This window comes from Amia ocellicauda, chromosome 22 (genome assembly GCF_036373705.1).
Source record: "Amia ocellicauda isolate fAmiCal2 chromosome 22, fAmiCal2.hap1, whole genome shotgun sequence".
In the NCBI taxonomy this organism is placed as follows: domain Eukaryota; kingdom Metazoa; phylum Chordata; class Actinopteri; order Amiiformes; family Amiidae; genus Amia; species Amia ocellicauda.
In genome coordinates, this window is record NC_089871.1 from 7,997,428 (window position 1) to 8,017,984 (window position 20,557).

A 20,557-nucleotide genomic window follows, 5' to 3' on the forward strand; every position below is an offset into this window, starting at 1 on the left:
TGGTACCGTGTCACTGCACTGGATTGGTGTAGGAAAAAGGATCATACGTGACCAAAACATATGGGAGTCTTTTGTGATCAATAGCATATATTAGATACACATCAGCAAAACTTTTTCATAAAACTATGTGACACTGAACACTGCTTTCAAACACCCTTACTTTTTTTTATTAGATCTTTATACTAGCCTATATGTTACAGAATAAATTTCAGTATTCCAATTGATAAGGTGACAGGAATCGGAAATAAGTGAAATGCATGTTTCCTATTGCAGAAGCAGCAGGGCAATGTGACAGGTTTAGCAGCAGGACTTTCACTGTTAAACTCCTGTTGCCACAGGCAGGACTCAACAGGATGAAGTCTTTTTAAAACCAGTTCACAGTTCACAGTTCACCAGTTCATCAGTAAGAATCACAAACCAACAGTGCTTGGTCAGAGGCGATTTTTATTGGTGTGCAACATGTTAACAGCATGACACAAGGCACAGCTCCTCCCATCCCCACACCAGAAACCCTCCACAGGAAGACAACACACAGGAATCGATACACGTCCGTGTGTTTAAGACTTTTCTAACGTAGTGAAACGTTGTAGGCACGTGGAATCTTCTATTCTACTCATAAATGCGTGTAAACCCCAATGAAGCATTAACACTAACATGCTGAAGTGCAGATATAGTGTGAGTACAGTCTGAGGTATTGCTTTCTTGAAGGGTATGCAAACCTAGCTGTGATCATTCATTAAAACATGAATATTAACCCTTACTGATTAAAGTGACGTTTTACGACGTTTCACTGAAAATATATTGAAAATAAATACAATAAATACGGGACAGCTTTGTGGGCTTTAGACTAGTTGTAGTGTTTGGCAGATGAGTATTGAACACACACTTGGTGTGACGTTTCCACATTTACTAATGATACATCAGTGATCTGGTAAAAGATTAAACCTCAATCCTGAGTAAATGGAGATTGATAAACATCCTGGCTTTAGCATAGTCAATCGAGAACGGTTCAACCTCCAGCTACATGTCAGTTTTATCCATTTACATGGCTTTTATATTCAAAGCTTTACATGACACCTACAGACATGGTGAACCCATGCGCTCTGGTCATGTGACAGTCAAGCGTTTCAAGTTGTCCATTTCTATCCAGCTACAGCCTCTCGCATTGGGGCGTCCTTCCCTTTCTCAGAGCCAACAGGCTTCAACGAACACGGACGTACTCACGGACCCAACGGGTTTATATTCGTTTACGTTATAAAAATAAACTTTAAACCTGGTTGTTTGAAGCTCCATTGTCATTACGAGAAGACAGTGTAGGAATGGTCGGCGTCACTCTCTAAGGTCCCCTAGAGGGCAAGTTGACTGGTTCGCAAAGGGTTGACGGAAAGCTCGGTAGAAAATAAGTTCAATAATAAACCGCACCGTTGTCACAAGGACAGCAATTCTATCGTAAGGCACTTCGTTTGAAAAATAAAGATTCCAAGCAATAAAAAGGGTTTCATAAAAAAAAAATGCTTGATTTGGCGAAACTGAATCACGGGTTTAAGATCCGTATAAAAAGTCTTCGGCACCCCGCGTGTAAAGTGTAGAAAAATACGTTTCTTACAAATCAAAGATATAAAATATGCTCAAAAGCCTCGTGCTCATTTTAAAGAACAAGTGTTCCGCGTCTATAAATACAGGATTACACGTTAGCAAACAGGATAATGGCTTCAGTGTTCCCCAATACAGGCGAGGACAAACAGAGACTGCTTACACAGTGTCATTTGGGACTCGGAGAATAGGCATTGCCTCGCTTAATTAATTCCCCCGGCCGAACAGCCTGCGTTAGGAGATGCAGTGATCCAAAATGGTGGAGTTGGGCAAAATGGTGGCTATGAAGGTAAACCGATGGGAAACAAAGGTTCTCCCAATAACTTTCCAAATGTTATAGATGTCCAGGTGAACCAGCATTGTTAACCTACAGCAAAACCTGGACAAAACACTTATACAATTTTACATTGTAATCTTCAAATAATATAAAAATCTGATTATGCAAAGAACCAAATGAAGAAGTTTTCACTTTTTTTTTTAATTAAAAAGGCTTGTTTAACGATTCATTTGAATTAATTTTATCTGTTGGCCACTCCGTATGAAATCGGGGTGACTTTAACCCAGTCTAGCTAGGTTTCCCAGCATGATATTGAAATACACACCATATTGAGATGTTCTAACGTTCATTAGTGTTTATATACAAAGGACTGTATAAAAAAGGGCGACAGTTCTCTGGAGTCTCTGCACCTCCTCTTTATATCCGGAAGAGCAGATCACACCTCCTCCAGGTAGGACATTTGATCCATGTAGGCGGAATTGCGCTGGAAAAGAAAGACATCGTTCTCAGAGTGACGTCCGGCAGGAAGGAGAAGCAGCAGCTGGTTTAGCACAGAACCACAGAACGCCATTCATCTCCAGCTCCCACTACATTTGTCTGGGTGACAAACACCCGGATACAACTAATGCAGAAGATCAGGAAGACACAAACACACCCAATCGGGCTTCCTGTGCCCAGAGAAAAGCGAAAGCAGCCCGGCTAAAGACCCGCGCGATTAAAAAAACCTGGCTTCCCACAGAAAGGAGATAAAACGTATTCTTCCAGCCCCGCAAGATTTCGTTCTCCGTAATCTTGAGACGCTCTTTGGAAATGCGTTTTATCTTGAGCGTCAGTGAAGCAGCACAGCCCTGATTGGGAGAGAGAGCAGGAGGCACAGCAGAGTCAAGGCTAGAGATTCACGGCAAAGCACCCCCGTTCAGTTAACATCTCCTCAAACTCCTTTCCAAGCGGTTAATACACCACAGCCTCGTCCCTTGACCCCAGTTATCGGCAGGATGTTCTAGATGTCCCCCGATAGGGATGGGCCACATGCCACAGCTCAGACAAAACCATTTCCTTTGAGGTAGTCAACTCTGTAGCTCTAAAGCATGGACTAGAAGGTCCTTGAGTGGACTTTAAATGGTCTCTTGGTCAACTCCTTCATCGGATACAGAGCTGGGCACCAGTTTGTGTTCCCCTCCTGCTTTCAATTCATCCACGAGATCCAATTTATTCCATCACTGCTTTGTTGTGATGACACATTTTAAGGTTGGATCTAAAGCAGGCTGTAGTGCAATAACCGCTGTGCTGCTTGGACAGTAGGTTTCACGCTCTTATTATTTTGCGGGGACGGGGACGGGGGCACTCATTCACACAGCAGCCATCGTTTTTGCAACACAGAACAGGGCTCTTCACCTCAAGAAGGGTTTTGTTCCGTTATCTTCCCTGGGGGAGGGGTTCTCAAATGTAGATAACCTCCGAATCATAGTGCCCGACCTAAAGTCAAAGCGACAGAGGTTACACACTAGGAGAAGTTGATAAAGGAGCCAAGTTTATGAGTTACAAGTTTATAAGGAGCCGTTCGAAAAGCATTTCTGAACGGCTCCTTATAAACTTGGTGGTGCGACTGAGCAATAATCGGACAGACAGGTGAAAAGCATGCAGAATCGGCATCACCAGATCATTTCCTCACAATTTCAACGACACACATTCTTTTTAACCAGGTTAGCGATTGTCTAACGTCTTTAAAACATTCCAATATCCTCAATATCCTTTTAAACGGGTTTGCAGACGGGTTCTCTTGGTTTTCAAGCAGCGGTCAACCCTTGGGGGGAGGGGGCAACTCACGGTGGCGTGGGGCAGGTAGGCGGGTTCGGGGTACGCCCTGGCCTCGCCTCTCAGGGGGAACACGCCCTGCTGCTCCTCCAGCTTCAGGGACTCGATCTCCGACTTCAGCTCCTTCAGCTGGTCCTGCAGGTGTCGGCTCTTCTCCATGTACTCGAGCCTGCGGACGAGAGACACAGCTGCCCTCAGGCACCATGGGAGGGGGGGAACTCCCAGCATGCACCGGGGCCCACACCACGGCAAGACACTCGAAACCTAAGGGCCAATTACAGTATCACCCTACCTCTCCCTCTCGATCTCCATAGACAGTCTCTTCATGTCGGTGTCTTTGAAATCACTCCGCATGGACCCCGTCTCCGGATTGAGATCCCCGCCGTCGGGGGGCGCAGGTGGGCTGGAGTACGCGGCAATGAGCTGGAGGGAGAAGGAGACCTTGAAGGAGCTTCTAACACAAAGTCTGTCAAGGGTTGTGCTGGAACAGGGTTTTAGAAAAGAAAGACTGATTCGATCACAAACCTATGAAACCCTCCGCAGGGAAACGGAGCGGGAACATTATATTGAGTTCCTTCGGGGACAGAGAGGAAGGGGCAGCTACGAATGCATTTAATGAGGAGTGAGGGGAATCTAATCCACCCCCACAGGTTTGTGCTATCACCAGGAAAGCATTTCCTTTTCAGCAGATTCCTAGAGGACATTCTTGACAACTCTGGGAAAAACGAAGCCCCCAAAATATGCAATTGCCGGTTGATTAGATTGGTCCTGCCCCATGTTCCCAGACCGCTAAGAGATAAAACGAAAGGCTCTTACTGGATAGGTGGTTTTGGTGATTTCCAGCAGCTTCTGCTTGGCTCTACGTTCGGCGTCCTTGGCCTCGCTCAGGTCCTGCTTGAGGTGGTCCGCCTCCTTCGACCTACGGCATGGACAGACATGACAGGTTTAGGCCCTGCCAAAGCCTCCCCACCATCTCTCTTAACGTGTTTCTGAAACGATCCTCATCTTTCCTTGTTCTCTAGGATTCATTGTGGTTCTTTTTGGTTATGGGGGACATCTGGTGACTCAAGTCCGGAACAACTGCCCCCTACACAGGACAGGTGATCTCTCAGCCAGTCTGACCCAAGAGCACCATCCGTTCTAGCACTTTTGAGTCAAATCTCCCGTTTCTCACCAGTGTCCTCACACTCGAAGTGAACCCACATCCACCCCGCGCCTCCGGAGGCCCCACCCAGCAGCTCACCGTCTCTCTGACTCTTCCACCAGCTTCACTGCCAGCAGCTCGGCCTCCCTCATCTTCTGCTCCATCAGCCGCTTCTCCTCCTTGGTCTTCAGGGTCGTGACCTCCAGCCGCTGGCGCTCCTGCTCTGCCTCGGCAGCCTTGTGGGCCAGCAGTTTGGCCTCCTCTTCGGCAATCTGGGCCTTCTCGGCCAGGAGGTCCGCCGTCTCCTCCGAGCGGATCTGCAGCACAACCACACACACACATATATTGATACACAAACGCACATACGGGCACATCGTACGGACGCACTCTTGGCATAAGCATCTGGACGATCCTTTCAGCTGTGTCCCGGCACTGCGGTATCCCCGCCCGACTCACCAGCGCCTCGTTGGCCAAGCGTGCCTCGTCCTGGAGCTGGAAGAGCCTCCTCTCCATCTCCTCCTTCGCCCTCTCCGCCTCCTCTCTCATCTGCTTCTCCCGAGCCAGGATCTGTCGCTCCATCTGTGGGGAACAAGACAGCATCTCCATCATATTTGAAATATTTTTTCTTGTAGAGAAATATTCCTTGTTGGATCTGTGGTTTGAAACGTCATTTTGCCTGCATGACCAGCCAGCCCACCTTCTTCCTGGCCTTCTCCTCCTTGGCCTGGGCCTTCATCTGCTGGACCTCGATGGAGTCCACCTTCCTCCTCCTCATGAACAAGTCGTGGTTTCCGATGCACAGCTGCAAGATCTGGGCACACGTGGAGAGTGAGAGGCTGAAGAGACCAAGTTACCCAGGGTGGGAACTTCAGAGCAACAATACCAATTAACGAAGACACCCACCAGTTTGTTGACTCGGAGTTGTGAGGAGTAAAATTTGAACACCTCCTTCTTCTTGTCCAGGGGTTTAATCGTGAACTGGTAGGGAGGAAAAACAAAACTAAATCAAAACCAGCTAGAGCAGGGGTGGCAAGTTTGGGAAATTGGAGAGCCATGGGAGCTTAGAAAGAGAGAATCGAGAAGCCAGTGTCCCAGAAGCAGGGAATGGGTCGGACAGGGCCTCACAATCCCTCGTACCTCCTTCTCACTGTAGGATATGTTCCTGATGCCGCTCCAGGGGAAGGACTTGTTGGGGTTCAGTTTGCTGTTGGGGTTGTAGATGTGGAGGCCCTGGGCGTCCACTCCCAGCAGCAGCTCTGTGTCTTTCTTGTTTTGCTGCAAACCAGAACCGTAATGAAACAGTTACACATCTCCGTTTCTCTCATATAGTTCAGACTACGATAACTACTTGGCTCGCTTTCAGAGAGAGAAAGAGAGAGAGAGAGAGACTTACTGTGATTGAGAAGTAACTGACTCCGTACATCTCCAGATCTTGTGCTATTTTTAAATAATCCATTTCAGCTTCATCCCTAAAAAGGAAAACATAAGAACCTAAACTTCATTCAAATTCCAGAGGCCCTTCCAGGCAGCCTGAACTGCAAAATCCTGCTTTTGCCTCCTTACCATTGACACACACACATAAACAAACTACGCAATCCCAAACTGAATCACGTCACAGTATACAGACACACAATTGAATGAGAAAATCCGCTGCGTTTGTGTCTATGAAGATGGAACGCACACAATAGTAGAGGAGATTTCAAAATAGAGGATATAGCCACCACCTCACCTGGCAATCCCTCTGTGCTCTGCATACCAAGCGGTTATCTTCTCCTCCCACATGTCTGGTGTCATCTGATACTGCATCAAAACCTGTGCGTTCCCAAAAAAACACAGCTTTTCAAACCGTCAGGGGACTAACATGTACCAGCTGTGGGAAAACTGCACACACGACCACAACGTGACTGACTAATCTCATACAGGAACATCCACCCAAAAATATACATCGCCTTCGGTAAGTGAAGACCACAAGACCAAGTCAGAAGAGTAGCTCGGAGATCTCAACATACATGGCCTCCTAATCGAGAGAACAGTGAGACTCGGCAACAAAGTCAGTCTTTTTCAAATAAATGTAAATGGAAACATTGGGCAAATTCATCCATAACCCTCCACAGAGAAGAAACTGACACGATTACCGATTTAATTTAAACTACACCAACTGCTCCAAGTAACATTAAACTATTTCACTCACTCGTTTAGGCAGCAGCTCATCTTGTCCCAGGAACCCCGGCTTGTGAAAATTCGGGTCATAATCTCCGTACTAATGAAAGGGAAGAAAGAAACGTCTTGCAGTGCGGAAGCATGATGACAAAACTCGTGCAATTACAGGACAGAAGAGCAAACCTCAGATCCTCGGTTCACTGCCATCGAGAATTAATAAAAGATCATTAATTCGGATTAAGAAACTAAGCACAAAGGACACAGGCTCAGAAACTGATATATTTGGGTGAAAAGGTAACTGCAGCACATCTCAGTGGTTTATAACTTGTTTGGTCTTCAGATGCAAGAAGTGTTGTATATAACATTAGGTTCACGCTACCCTGAGAGCTCATTTGTGTGGCATTGGCTTCACTATAAACAAATAATGCCTGTAGGGTGACTCACCTTGGCCTGAACCGCGTAGGACGCCAGAAGCACAGATGCCTCGGGTGAGCAGAAGATTTCCTCATCCAATATCTGCTTTTTCACCTAGAGAAGTTAAAAACAAGACTTGCGTGGGCTCTTATTCGGAATATACTAAAATCACACAACACAGCCACATAGTACGCGTCACTACACTTCACAAAATGGCCGGACTGGTTTTACAGACCATCCACTTAAAGCGTCTTGCTGAACACAAATCTAGGCCTCGGTCCAAGTTTCCCCCATTCCCACTTGCCTCGCTGTATGAGACCAGTATTGTCCTCACCACAAAACAACACAAACAATAAGAAAATTTAAAATAGAAATAAAGACGGGTCCAGTTCTTTGACAGCACAGAAGGCCAGACCCACAGGCATTTCACTCCCCAGAGCGGTTTTAGAGAGAGAGAGAGAGACACGCAATAAAAAGTCCAATAAAAAGGGCAGGCAGGAAGGTGCAGATCTGAACTGGGGAACATGGCACGAAAAGACGGCTGTGGGGATCTTTAACGGGGAGGGAAGGTCTAGTTTAGATGTCTCTGGGAAAGGACAGACAGACAGACCTGCAGGAAGAAGAGGTGTTGTGTGATTTCCTGCACAAGCTCCTCCTCCACCTTCTCTGGGAAAAACTTGGCCAGGAAGTGGAAGGTGATCGGATACTCCTTCGGAACCTCTTGGTCCAGAACCTGGAAGACAGGGATGGATTCATTCATGGTGCTCACATGGGAAAACCTCTTGACCTAGTTTATGGGTACATTTCTAAACGTGTACAAATACAGGCATATTATTCTGGTTATAAAAAAGTCACTCACCTTCTTCTCTGGTTTCAGCCAGGCATACGTGTCCTTCACGGTGTACCGAAGCCCAAAGAACCAGGTCTCCCTTAGTCCAACAGTGCGGCACACCAGATCAAACAAATCCTTGCCTTTCCACTTCACCTGAGAGAGAGAGAGAAACCAATGTCAGACGTTGTGTGTTTTTCAGAGGACACTGGTCTAAAAAGCCAAGAAAACAAACTATCTTCAAGACAAACAATGCTGATTAGAGGAGCAACGATTAACGAACTATCTTGGTCTTCTGAAGTGTGTGGAGTGTGGTATTCATTATTGACAGTTTTGAAACGCAGGCACACACACAACAATAACAATGTCTGCAATGCACTCTGTATTGGACATTTTGGGTGTGGGTGCCATCTCTGAGTGAGCTCTATAGCAATATAACCGACATGATCTGAATTCAAACAACAAGTTATTAATACAATCGTCTTGCATGGATTGCAAAGGGACCAATTGTGTGTTTGTGTGCAAGTCTTGCTTTGCTTTTGCACATTTACCTCGCAGCTGAACTCCATATCTGCGTCCATAGTGATCACTTTGACTTTAAAAGTCTTTGGCTGTTTCTTCTTCAGGCCCAGAATGGACATTTTTGTTTTTGAAAACGTAGCCTTTTAACACCTGCAAGGCAAACACGAAAAAGGGCAGATAAACACTTGGAGATGGTCTCTCAGAGCATTTTTAAACAAACTGTGGAAACGTTACACCCACGTACCAAGACATATTAAAACACGTTTTGTTATTGTGTAGATAAAACTACACAACAATACTTTCTGCGCCTGTCTATACACGTTAAGCTAATGACGTGTATTAAGTTACACAATCACACAACCATAGCCAAAATAGCACTGGTCTTGTTTATATATATATATATATATATATATATATATATATATATATATATATATATATATATATATATATATAATGGTCGTTGATGCTCCCGAGTCACACATATTTATAAAACAATACCTTAAAGGTGAGTACCATCTGCATGCAATCGCTTTAGAGACGACATACGCATTGAAATAACAATTTAAGATTAGCAAAGCGAGCGCATATGGAAAATATTGTTGTCTTTAATTACCCTAACGACGCCACCCAGGAGAACCGAGGAAGGCCAAAGCACCGGGATAAAGTCGAGGCGGGGAGCCGCGGGAAGCAGCGGCAAGGCGGCTCGCTGAACTGTAACGACAACCTGGCTCCTTCTATGCGCTGGTCGTGGGAAAAGACACATTCAACGACACCGCAGAGCCCCCAGTGTCCATGGTGGGTGTGACGCTGTCGTGCTGTGGGGCTGTTTGATTTCGACGCCTCTTTTGGGGATAAATAAATCAATATGCGAGCGGCGTTGTCGCGACTTCCACCCGGAGTGGCTTTGTTTCGCTCTACAGGTGAGACTCTGAATAGCACGCAGTATTTTTTATTTATTTATGTTTGTGTTTTGTTTGATTGAAGGCTTTTAAGTTAGAACTTGCAATTATAAAGTTGTATTTCTTAAACACGATAAATCTGTACACTGAATAGTTGATCAATCTCTACAAGATCTTGACTTTTTTTCTCTCCTGTTTTTATAGGTCTATACGTATGCTCTTTGGGAAATAGTTGTTTATGATTACAGTACTGATCAGCCTCACTGGTGGCTCTGTGTTGTGATTTTGTTGTTATTATTATTATTATTATTATTATTGATTGTAATACAAAATAATATTGAACGACATAGTCCTTCTTGCCCCTTGTCAGATCCCGTAGTTTGAGTGTTGACGTCATCATAATGCGCCCGTTCAGGCAAAAAAAAAAAGGCATGGGGCAATGAATTCAATTTCTGACCTTCGGCGCTAAATGATTTTACCGTTTTAATGCTTTATTTTCCTCGATGCATTAAACGCTACATTTTTACAGACATTTTCTTTGAAATAATTGTGAGACGGTATGTATTTTAAAATGTGCTATAGTTAATCGTGTGATGTAAATGCAAGTAAATGCAACTGGTTATGTGCTTCCGAGTATAAATAATATAATGCACAGGGTAAATAAATGTACGGCTGTAAGAATATACACTCGTGTCATCTATATAGAGGAGCTGATGTGACTAATAATCTTAGGTACTGGTAGTGGTCGCTTCATGTTTTTATGCTGTGGAGCACTTTGCAGTCCAGCTGTACTATTCATTTATCTTTTGTCCTCCAAGGTTCTGGGAAGTGCGACGATGTCTGTGAAACACGCCTCGGTCCACGCGAAATGGGTCATCGGGAAGGTGATTGGGACGAAGATGCAAAAGACGGCCAAGGTCCGCGTCACAAGGCTGGTTTTGGATAGATATCTTCTGAAGGTAAACAACTTGCGTACATCACAATGGTGCCAATCAAACAGTCGGGTCTGAGAAGACTATTCGTTCAACAGCTGAAATAGCCTCCAATGACTTACAGACCAGTGGTTCTCAACCCTGGAGCCCCTACCCTGCTGAGTTTTGTTCCAGTCAAGCTCTTAATTACTTAATTGAACCTTAATTTAACTAATTATGACCTCAATCTGAGCCTTTTAATTATTTTAAATAGTAGGGGTTTAAAGTTAAGTTTCAAATTTTATAAGAAATTTATGTTATTAATGAACCGGCTTTTTATAAGTTTCACAAATTTAAAAAATCACATCTAAGGCGATTACTTCAATTACGGTTCAATTAAGTAATTGAGAGCTCGGTTGGAACCCTGTAGAATTAGATACTATTTGTTAGCCATGGATCACAGTAAAAGCAAGTGAGTACGTTAAGTAGTGTGTGTGTAAATTGATCGAATTTTAATGAAGGTGTGCTTTCCCCCCCGCAGTACTATAACAAAAGGAAGACCTATTTTGCGCATGACTCCCTGGAGCAGTGCACCGTGGGGGACATCGTTCTCCTGAAGGCGCTCCCAGAGATGCGCTCAAAGCACGTGAAGCATGAGCTGGCGGAGATCGTGTACAAGGTGGGCAGCGTTGTGGACCCTCTGAGCAGGAAGCAGGTGGCTGGCAGCCTGTATCTGGAGCCCCTCTCGGACTGTACCACGTCTACTGACGAATCTCTCATCGAGAAGCTGCAGGAGTTGAACATCACAGCAGGGCCAACACCTGGGGAAAAGACCTCGGAAGTCTGAATTGAAAATTAACTTTGGGGGGGGGTTGATGTCAATATTTGACTTTTCTGTGTACATTTGTGGTTAATAAACTGTGTCTGTGACTGTATTTCCTTGTTCAAAGTGAAATCGGTGTTAGTAGTGTGTGCAGTGTGAATAAGAACACCACCTTGGTTCGTTCCGTGTCTCTAGTAAAACCCGTTTTCCTTGTGCACCGTGGGGTACCAGTGCCCCAGAATCACCCCGGACTGTGCAAACTGGACCTTTGTGTGCAGTAGGAATAAAGTGTACATGGTAGCAAAGTACCTTTAATACCCTTTAGAGTAAATTGTAACAAAACAACCAATACTTTAAATGACCTATACAAAAAGTATGAATAACTGGAAAACTCCAACGTGTACAAGCAGTGGTTCTCGACCCTGGTGCTGGAGGAGCCCCTACCGTGATGTTTTTTTTTTTACCAACTGAGCTCTTAATTACTTAATTGAACCCTTAATTGAACTAATAATATGCTAAATCATAGTCATTTAATTATTTTAAACGGTAGGGGTTTTAAGTATACAATTGTACAGGGAAATTATTAATGAACCAACTTTTTATCAGTTACACATTTTAAAGAGACAAATGTAATCAAATTACTTAAATTAAGGGTTCAGTTAAGTAATTGAGAGCTCGGTTGGAACGAAACACAGCAGGGTAGAGGCTCCTCCAGGACCAGGGTTGAGAACCACCGTGTTAAACCATCTATTGTTGAATTATTGAAACTGAACATTATACACTTCAAGCAAACTTTAATTTGCCTGATTAATTGTAAACTGGTTGAGACAAAACACAGCAAAAATATATCATCTATTCATTAATGTGCACTAACAACAACTGTGAGGCACTGTGTGCAGAGTAGTGCACTATTAATATACAGGATATTCCTAGCAAAAAAATCAATGTGTAAATAATGGGGTTTGGGGGATAAATGTCTTAAAGCAAACTGAAATTTAAAAGTTGTTAAGCAGGGGTTCCCAAAGTGCGGCCCCCCAAAGCCAACCTTCAACCACCCCTATTCTGTAGCTTTACTATATTTTTACACTTGAGGAACATTTTATTTTACAAATTACAAATGCAATTAGGGGGAAAATAATAAAACAACAATTAAAGTTCATAAGTGATCCCTAACAGAAATGTGTAGGAAATAAAAAGTTATGATTTGGGACCGATTTCGTTTTAGTCCACCCTATGCAACCTCCAGAAATTGGGGCCCCTGTAGCACAGCCTGCAGAGGCAGCGGAACAGGAAGTGGCGCAGAAATGTGATATCTATGGTGGAAATGTAAAAAAGCAAAGAGACGCTGCAGAAATAAATGATATAATAAACGTTGAAACAAATCAATAAATGCATTTCCAGATATGTATTTATTTATTTATAAATGTATGTATTTATTGATATGTGTTTATTTGTGATGTCACGGAATACCTGACCTTTCCGACACCCACCAGGGTGACTCGCTGCCCCCTAGCGGCGAGAGGCGGCCCGACACCCCGCTCCGTCTTCAGCGCCGTCTGGCAGGAACCGCTCGGCCAGAGGAAGATGGCGACTCGAGTCCTTCAGAGGTTGGGGAACGGCCTGAGCCCGGCCAGAACCGGGGTCCGGGTCCAAGCACGGCTGCTCCTCGTCTCCAGGTCGGGCCGCCTCTGCGCAGATGTGTTTATATAACTGGGCTCTGTTTACGGCAGCAGCACCGGGGCTGGGCTGTATAGCGCCCTGGCATCAGTGCTTGTTGTGGGGTTGTGTGTTCAGTGTTTGCCTATGGACAAGACTGCAGTTTTGTTTTTTAAATGCATGATTTACAGTATTTATCTGCTCATAGTTTTATTATTATTATTTGTCCATTTTGTCAGCGGACCAGGTCCCTATCTTGCAGGAAGTTGCCCAGTGCTTGCTCCACACGTTGCCCAGTTGTACTCAAGGTCATCATCTGATAATAATGGCTTTGTTTACTCGAGTGAAGCGCCGAGCCTGTGATCAGAAACATCATTCACACGCATGCGTCATGTCCATTTATTTCTGATTTCTGTATTGGCCTGGCTGTTATATAAGTCCGACGCTATTGTGGCTTGATATTCAGTTGCGGCGCATCTGTTGTTTCTTTATTTCATCACATTTCTGCATGGTTTTTTTTTTTAGGAATCCGATTGAATAACCTTGATCATAGTTGTCTTAGTTGTTGAAATCCGTATATTTGCCTGTTTTGGGGCTCTGCCTCGGTGGAAAACAGCTGCAACGCACGGTGGGATGGGGGGGGGGGGGATTACTTACACAAGCAAAGGCAGTTTGAGCTGATCAAATAAAGATGCTTATTGAGGTTTTTTCTCGAAAGATGGCCACAGGTCACATTGGGTTGAGTAGAAACTAGGCAGTATGAGCAGAAAACGCCTTTGTTTGGACAGCCGTGTGCGTCTGGTTGGTGTCTGTGTCCTATAATAACAGTGCCAGAGCTACAATGTCTCCCTGGAGGTGTCATCTCTTAGTAACTGGGCTGGTTATTAATAACAGCACTAATGTCCTCCAAGTCCACAGTCCGGGGTCAAGGGGGAGGTCAGGGCCCAGTCAGAGCTCCTCTGCTAGACCCCGGTCAATAGTCCAGCTCTGTCCACGGTCCCTCCCTCACAGAAAAGCACACCGGTACCCCATGTTTGTAGGCAATAAAGCTGTCCTGTTTACCAGCAGAATATGGCTACTCTTCATTCACGCTTGTGCTGTGCTGCAGTCTGGTACCAAGTTTAAACGTGCCACTGTGCCGGCCCGAATACCTCGTGAGATGTTTCTGACTGGCTTTTCTGTGCTTCGCTGTTCCCAGGGGGCTGTCGGCGTCCACCAACAGGAATGGGGAGGACAGCTGGTTCAGGTCTCTCTTCGTGCGCAAGGTGGACCCCAGGAAGGACGCCCACTCTCACCTGCTCGCCAAGGGGGAGACAAGCAACCTGTACAAAATCCAGTGTAGGTGGCTCGTCCTTAGATGCATGTTTTAATGCACTGTAAAGCTTAGCATAACATTAAACAAGCAGCTGATAGGGTTCCCTCAATATATTTTAAAATTTTGTTTCTTTTCCAGTTCACAATGTAAAGCCAGAGTGCCTGGATGCTTACAACAAACTGTGGTAAGTCTCCTTCGTCATTTTCTGTTCAAGAGAAAGACCGTGCCAAGAAAAACACTGGGTAGCATCTGAAGATAGGTTATTACCCATGATGTGCATGCTTCGTAGGATTTATGTTTACATTTGTACTAAAATAGAAAGTGCAGTAAGTGAGCAGCCCCCTCAGTTTTCAGAGATGCATTTGTGGTTCATATTGCCAGCAAGGAAATATGTTTTGAGTCACAGCATGCAGGTTTAAGACCTAAACGCTGACTGATGTCTTCTCCCCTTCATTGTAAAGAGATGTATGACTTTGCAATACTGTAAGAGACCCAGAGCTGATATTGTATAGGGAACATGAATTACACAATAATATTCCTGTACTATTTAAAGCATCATTTTAAAATCTCTTTAGAATCCAAAGATTGAGAGAGACGTATTTGTCAATTACACATTTACCTCAAATCTTAAATACCCTCCCTTGTATAATGGTGTAATTACCATGAGAGAGAAGTATTCATTATGTTCAAGAGAGCTGACTCATACAGTGCATGTGTTTAAAACTGCCCAGTGTTGTGTGGGGTAGAGGAACGAGTCTATTCCAGGCTTTTGCACCAAAAATAAATGTCTCTGCATAAGTGGGAAGGTTAAATTGACTGTATTTTGGAGGAGAGTGTGGGATATATTGAGCTATTTAGCAGATGCCTATATCTGTATACCTGCAGAGCCAGGACTGGAAAACAAAAGTGGTCTGTGTCTGTACAACATTTGGTTAAAATCAAAACCCCATAAGTCTGCAAAACGTGAACCGTGGCTCAGCATGGGAGGCTTCGTGACGATGTGGGTCTGAGAGGAACCAACGTTCCTCGCGAAGGAAATCTCTCCCGCACGATACTGACTGCTAAAGCGGTTAACCCTTTCCCTCTCCACGCAGCGAGGAGGTTTTGCCGTCGATCCACGCAGACGCGCACTACCCCTGTGAGCTGGTGGGCACCTGGAACACGTGGTACGGGGAGCAGGACCAGGCCGGTAGGGGACAGCACCGGCGCCCAGCGCACTAATGCACCGCCTAGGTCATGTTTAGACCAGATACGAATACGCGTGGTGACACATGTTGAGACGACCCTCAGAGTGAAAAGCAGAAGCCCCCTGTAACTTCCAAGACCAGGAGTTGGAGACTCCTGTTATAAAGATGTCTCTCGCGCTCACATTTGCACCTGCGGCGCTTTGTACACGGCTTTAGACAGTGTTACTGAGCTAGTGCTGTCCCGGAGTAGGAACAGGCCAACCACACAAATGACATGCAACATGGACAAATGTGGGTCATTCAGACGCATAACCACAGCTCCGGTGGGGAGGGAGGGGGTCAAATGTGTAACTGCCTTCGTATTTGTCTGTTTTACTCCATCTGGGCACAGAACTGGTCTCCCATTGCGTAGGTGCTGATAACCTTCGCGTTGTTGTTGACTTTTCCACGTAGTTCACCTGTGGAGGTACCGGGGAGGATACCCGGCCCTGACTGAAGTCATGAGCAAACTGAGGAAAAATAAGGTAACCGATTACGACCGCACTGTGCGTCGAGTCTCGGGATGGGGGTTTGCTGGGGGTCACTCCTCGCTGGGGGTCCGGGCCGTAACGCGCAGCCCTTGTCTCTCGTCTCCAGGAGTTCATGGAGTACCGCAACGAGAGGGGGAAGATGCTGCTGTCGCGCAGGAACCAGCTGCTCCTGGAGTTCAGCTTCTGGAACGAGCCGAAGCCCAGAGAGGGACCCAACATTTACGAGCTGCGGTCCTACCAGCTGAGAGTGAGTCGGGGGTCTCTGCGGAACGGGAGGGGGTCCTCTTAAATGTGGTGTATCCTTACGGGGATTTTTACCTGTGTGAAGCAAGGACTGCATTGGAGGACCGGTACTCAGCCCCATAGACTTTTCTAATCAGAGGCATTGCCCTACACTGCATTGCCAATCACAAGCTCATACTCGACTTGCCGTTTGTCTTGTCAGAAGCCCTTTTCTACTCGTAAATAACAACCTATAGATTTTACGGTTAAGGGTTAGAGTTTGTATTTGGCGTTGGCGTGTATTTGGTTATTCTCAGTGTTGCTCCTTTTCATTTAGTTTAATCTTGCCCTGTGGTTATCTAGTTCACACCCGAACTGAGTTTGGGTGGCAGCTTTTACTGATTTTTAAATCTTTGATATCTTGATTTAAAAATCTATTTATACTGATAAAATAAGGGAGAGAAGGGGGAATTGATTTCTATTTGGTTGAAGTCTACATTTTCTCCTTGTTTTTCAGCCTGGAACCATGATTGAGTGGGGAAACTACTGGTAAGACTGTTTATTCTTGTAAGATGAATTGTGTTAGAGATGCTTGTTTTTCATACCGTTGAATCTGGATATTAGTAACCATTCAACAGTTTTTCAGAGGAGTGATTTAATTGTTTCTTTCCTGTTGGAACAGTTGTTTTACTTGTTGGTAAACGGGATACTTCAGAGTGTACATTTACAGTTAAAAAAAAAAAAAAGTTAAAATCTGGTTATTACCTCCCAACAGATTGTATTAACCACGAATCCGAGACTGGACGTTTTCACGGGAAAAGGTTTACGTTCAATAACGGATGATGTCTCAGAGAACTTACCTTGACTGAGTACACGATCATTTTTAAAATCATAAAAATATATTTTCAATTAAAAGACAAACAAATGTATTTGCCTGACAGAAATTTGTGATAATTTGGAATCATCATAATCCTAAATGATATAAAATCAAGTTAAATTTGTGAATTACGTTAAATAATTTTTAAAAAGCACAATTGACATGAAATTAAATCTCCCCCTTCATTTGATTTCAACTGTAACATCAAAGGTAAGTTGTGGTCTTGTTTTGTTACTTGCTTTGTTCTGAGCTGTTCTGATTTTCTCTCTAGGGCTCGAGCCATCCGATATCGGCAGGCCAATCAGGAGGCGGTGGCCGGGTTCTTCTCTCAGATCGGCAGCCTCTACATGGTGCATCACCTCTGGGGTAAGAGAACCACAATCCTGTCGTCTCTGGAGGCAGAAACGAGAATTTGGGGAAATACAGTATTAGGACACCTTTTCTGCCGAGAGCTGTCCGAGTGACTGCGATGAGGCTGTAATTATAGTTGACGACCATTTTGTAAAGTACAGCGGTCAGTCATCAATCCAGTTTGACAAAATATGAATTGTCTTTCTCCACAAAACAAAACTTTAAAGTGTTTTGTATCAATTAAATTGGTAAACTCCCGCATAGGACCTTATAATTCTAGCTTTTGCTAGAGCCATCTGTAACTTTGTATATATAAACATTTAGTTGTGTGTGTGTGTGTGTGTGTGTGTCTTACGCATACACACGTCCTGTAAATGCGTTACTAGGTGCAGTGTTTTTTCATTTCAGCTTACAAAGACCTCCAGTCCCGGGAGGACACCAGGAATGCCGCCTGGCAGCAGGACGGCTGGGATGAGTGTGTATATTACACAGGTGAGCCCAGTCCTCTCCGTCGCACACGAACGAAACTCAGTTTACACTCATGTACTCCGGCCTCTGCAGATCGAAAGCACGAGACAAAGGCACTTTCCCCGTGTCCGAGATGACTTACTGAGGCAGGAATGATGATTCGCAGCTCTATCCTTAAAGATAGCCTGGGTGTGTTACTGTTTTTATCATGTACTCGGAATGAAACTGGGTTAGTTGTCGGGTGAGGGAGGGAGAGTGTCCCCTTTGTGACCTGAGCAGATAAAATGTTATTCCTGTACAAGACTTTATATTGCTGCTTTAAAAAAAAAAAAAAACGGCTAATAATAATCCTATTTTAAAATGTCTGTACCCACTGTGTGTTTTTCCTTTTCTCTTGCAGTTCCTCTTATCCAACACATGGAATCCAGGATTATGATCCCCTTGTCGGTTTCCCCTCTCCAGTAGCGCACGAAGAGGCAGCCGCCAGGCCGAAAACGCACGCAAACCGCAAAACACAGTACGAATTAAATAACGCCACAACGACGTGGGAATTCAGACTGCCGTGATTTATACAACCTGTTGTAAAGATGTCTGGACACACCGACGGACTTTCCTCTATTTTATTTCATTTTATTTTATTTCCTTCAGATTAAACCTCAATAGGACATCTAGTACTTTTAACAATTTTATAACCAAAACCAATCCGTCAGGCTTCACAACTGTAACGGAACGAAGTGTAACCGATACATTATTACATCTCGTCCGTGGCTTATAACCTCCCACATTCCAGTTTAAACAAAGGCGTATTTTCACCTCTCAAACATCCAGCAATAACGATGCCATGAACTCTGAGACCGTTCTGCACCCAGGACTGCTTTCATTTAAAATCCCCCACACACGGCCTTGGACTCTGGCCTTAATTGTTCACTACCAGCCTCGTCTCACACAGGCTAGACTCCTCCGCTCTCGGTTTTAACATTATTCAGTTCTATGTTAATGTGTTTTAAAACCTATACAAGAAGGATATTACAAGAATAGAATATACAATATTGTGGAAGAATGAAAAAGCTATCATTTTCCCAATAAACATGATTTAAGGAAAGGAAACTGGTCTAATTTGCTACGTTTAAAGAATGCTAAATCATCTCGGAGGGAGATTTTCATTCAATTTTAGTTTCCTTTAACGCGCTTCTAGAATTGTGAGCTGCTGTAATACTGTACTATCAAGTTGCAATGTTTCATTATTTCATTAAATGTGTTAATTGCCCATTTTGTTTTCAGACACATTCTATGCATGCATACCTTTGATTTGATTGTGTACCTGGTCAAAGGCAAGGAATAAAATAAGATTACCCACCTTCAGTGAGATTGTTAAGCTGCTTCAGGAATAATAAAAACATTGCTACCTTTGTTATAGCTTTAATAATAACAGAATAGTGACATTTAATCCTCATTCAATGCATTTATACGAGACCACGTTTTCAAAACAGTCATGTATTTTGAAAAACTGAATTGAAAAATGTGACAATCCATGCAAAGCTCAGATCTCTACGAGGATATTGAAGGTTTCTTGCTCGTGTGAGTGCACTGACTGGAGTCAACAGTCACTAGTGGAAACAATCTCCACTAGATACGATCCGGGGATATTTCACTTTTCTGTACATTATCTTTGTGTGTCGCTTTTAAACAACATCGTCAAAAGTGTTGAGCAGTGTGTGCATCTTCACATCTGAAAGACAAGGCAATTAAATTATTCACCCGTTTAAAACCTACAATTTGCTTTTATCTGTATATGTTTGTGTGTAGGACTTGGTTATTGGCTTCTTTGGTTGGATTCGATTTGTTTTTTAATGAAGTGGGCTATTCTGCTTTTTACTGGAACTGCTTGGTAAGTTTGGTAGGGTGCTCTTGGCCTGAATATATAGTTGTATGTATAATTTTTCAAAATACCAATGCTAGCCAGAGGCAAACGAAGAACAATTTTAAACTTTGCCAGCTTTGAAGTGTAGGTTTTATGCTAACGAGGCAGAACGGACAGGAACGGAGCACGCTCAGATTTTTAAAAGTACTTGCATTTGTGGTTTGTGAAAACTGTAACTAAAGGAACAGAATCGACCTGGGATTTTCTCACGCCAGGACAAACAAAGCTTAGTCGTTAAACTGCATTCTGTGGAGTGTTAAGGCATGCCCAGTTTTAATTTTTTTAGTACAGACTTAACAGCGTTTTATGATTATCGCCTAATATATTTGTTGGAGGGTTTTGTTTTCTTAATCATGTACAGTTTTTTTCAAGAGTTTATAGTTTAAAAGCACAGACGATGCTGACAAATCAGATTTATAATTGCAGTCTTGGTTTTGTTTCTGTAATACGTCTACAACCCAGGCACACCACTGTGTAATTCACAGGACGTAATAAAGTTTATTTGCAGTCGTTGTGATTATTGGTCTTTTCTTGGACACACACACGCATTTGTATTGAACATTGAAATTGCTATTTGTCCAGGGTTGCTTATTGATAGCCAATTGTTATTATTCTTTAAATGTAGCTGATATTTGATAGA

The 20,557-nt window shown here is 43.9% G+C and overlaps 3 protein-coding genes across 5 annotated transcripts; 2 read left to right on the forward strand and 1 right to left on the reverse strand.

Moving 5' to 3' along the window:
* Positions 1–427: 427 nt before the first annotated feature.
* Positions 428–9,508, reverse strand: nf2b (NF2, moesin-ezrin-radixin like (MERLIN) tumor suppressor b). Of its 2 annotated transcripts, XM_066696203.1 has the most exons (18): positions 9,371–9,508; positions 8,784–8,904; positions 8,263–8,388; positions 8,014–8,136; positions 7,434–7,517; positions 7,021–7,089; positions 6,559–6,641; positions 6,223–6,298; positions 5,967–6,104; positions 5,733–5,807; positions 5,527–5,640; positions 5,286–5,408; positions 4,929–5,146; positions 4,502–4,604; positions 3,978–4,108; positions 3,698–3,854; positions 3,266–3,346; positions 428–2,354 (listed from the first exon to the last, which is right to left on the reverse strand). In XM_066696203.1, the coding sequence occupies exons 2-17, from the start codon at positions 8,871–8,873 to the stop codon at positions 3,311–3,313; spliced, it is 1,746 nt and encodes a 581-aa protein (XP_066552300.1). In that variant the 5' UTR covers positions 8,874–8,904; positions 9,371–9,508; the 3' UTR covers positions 428–2,354; positions 3,266–3,310. The 2 variants fall into 2 exon arrangements, with proteins under 2 accessions (XP_066552300.1, XP_066552299.1); XM_066696202.1 differs by lacking the exon at positions 3,266–3,346.
* A 100-nt stretch (positions 9,509–9,608) lies between these two features.
* Positions 9,609–11,502, forward strand: mrps17 (mitochondrial ribosomal protein S17). Of its 2 annotated transcripts, none has more exons than XM_066696209.1 (3): positions 9,609–9,677; positions 10,475–10,615; positions 11,109–11,502. In XM_066696209.1, the coding sequence occupies exons 2-3, from the start codon at positions 10,493–10,495 to the stop codon at positions 11,412–11,414; spliced, it is 429 nt and encodes a 142-aa protein (XP_066552306.1). In that variant the 5' UTR covers positions 9,609–9,677; positions 10,475–10,492; the 3' UTR covers positions 11,415–11,502. The 2 variants fall into 2 exon arrangements, with proteins under 2 accessions (XP_066552306.1, XP_066552305.1); XM_066696208.1 differs by lacking the exon at positions 9,609–9,677 and adding an exon at positions 10,057–10,213.
* A 1,408-nt stretch (positions 11,503–12,910) lies between these two features.
* On the forward strand, positions 12,911–20,427 carry nipsnap2 (nipsnap homolog 2). The gene is made up of 10 exons (XM_066696205.1): positions 12,911–13,066; positions 14,245–14,384; positions 14,500–14,545; positions 15,456–15,550; positions 16,002–16,072; positions 16,185–16,325; positions 16,818–16,849; positions 17,449–17,543; positions 17,937–18,020; positions 18,397–20,427. The coding sequence occupies exons 1-10, from the start codon at positions 12,975–12,977 to the stop codon at positions 18,459–18,461; spliced, it is 861 nt and encodes a 286-aa protein (XP_066552302.1). The 5' UTR covers positions 12,911–12,974; the 3' UTR covers positions 18,462–20,427.
* The last annotated feature ends 130 nt before the right edge of the window (positions 20,428–20,557 follow it).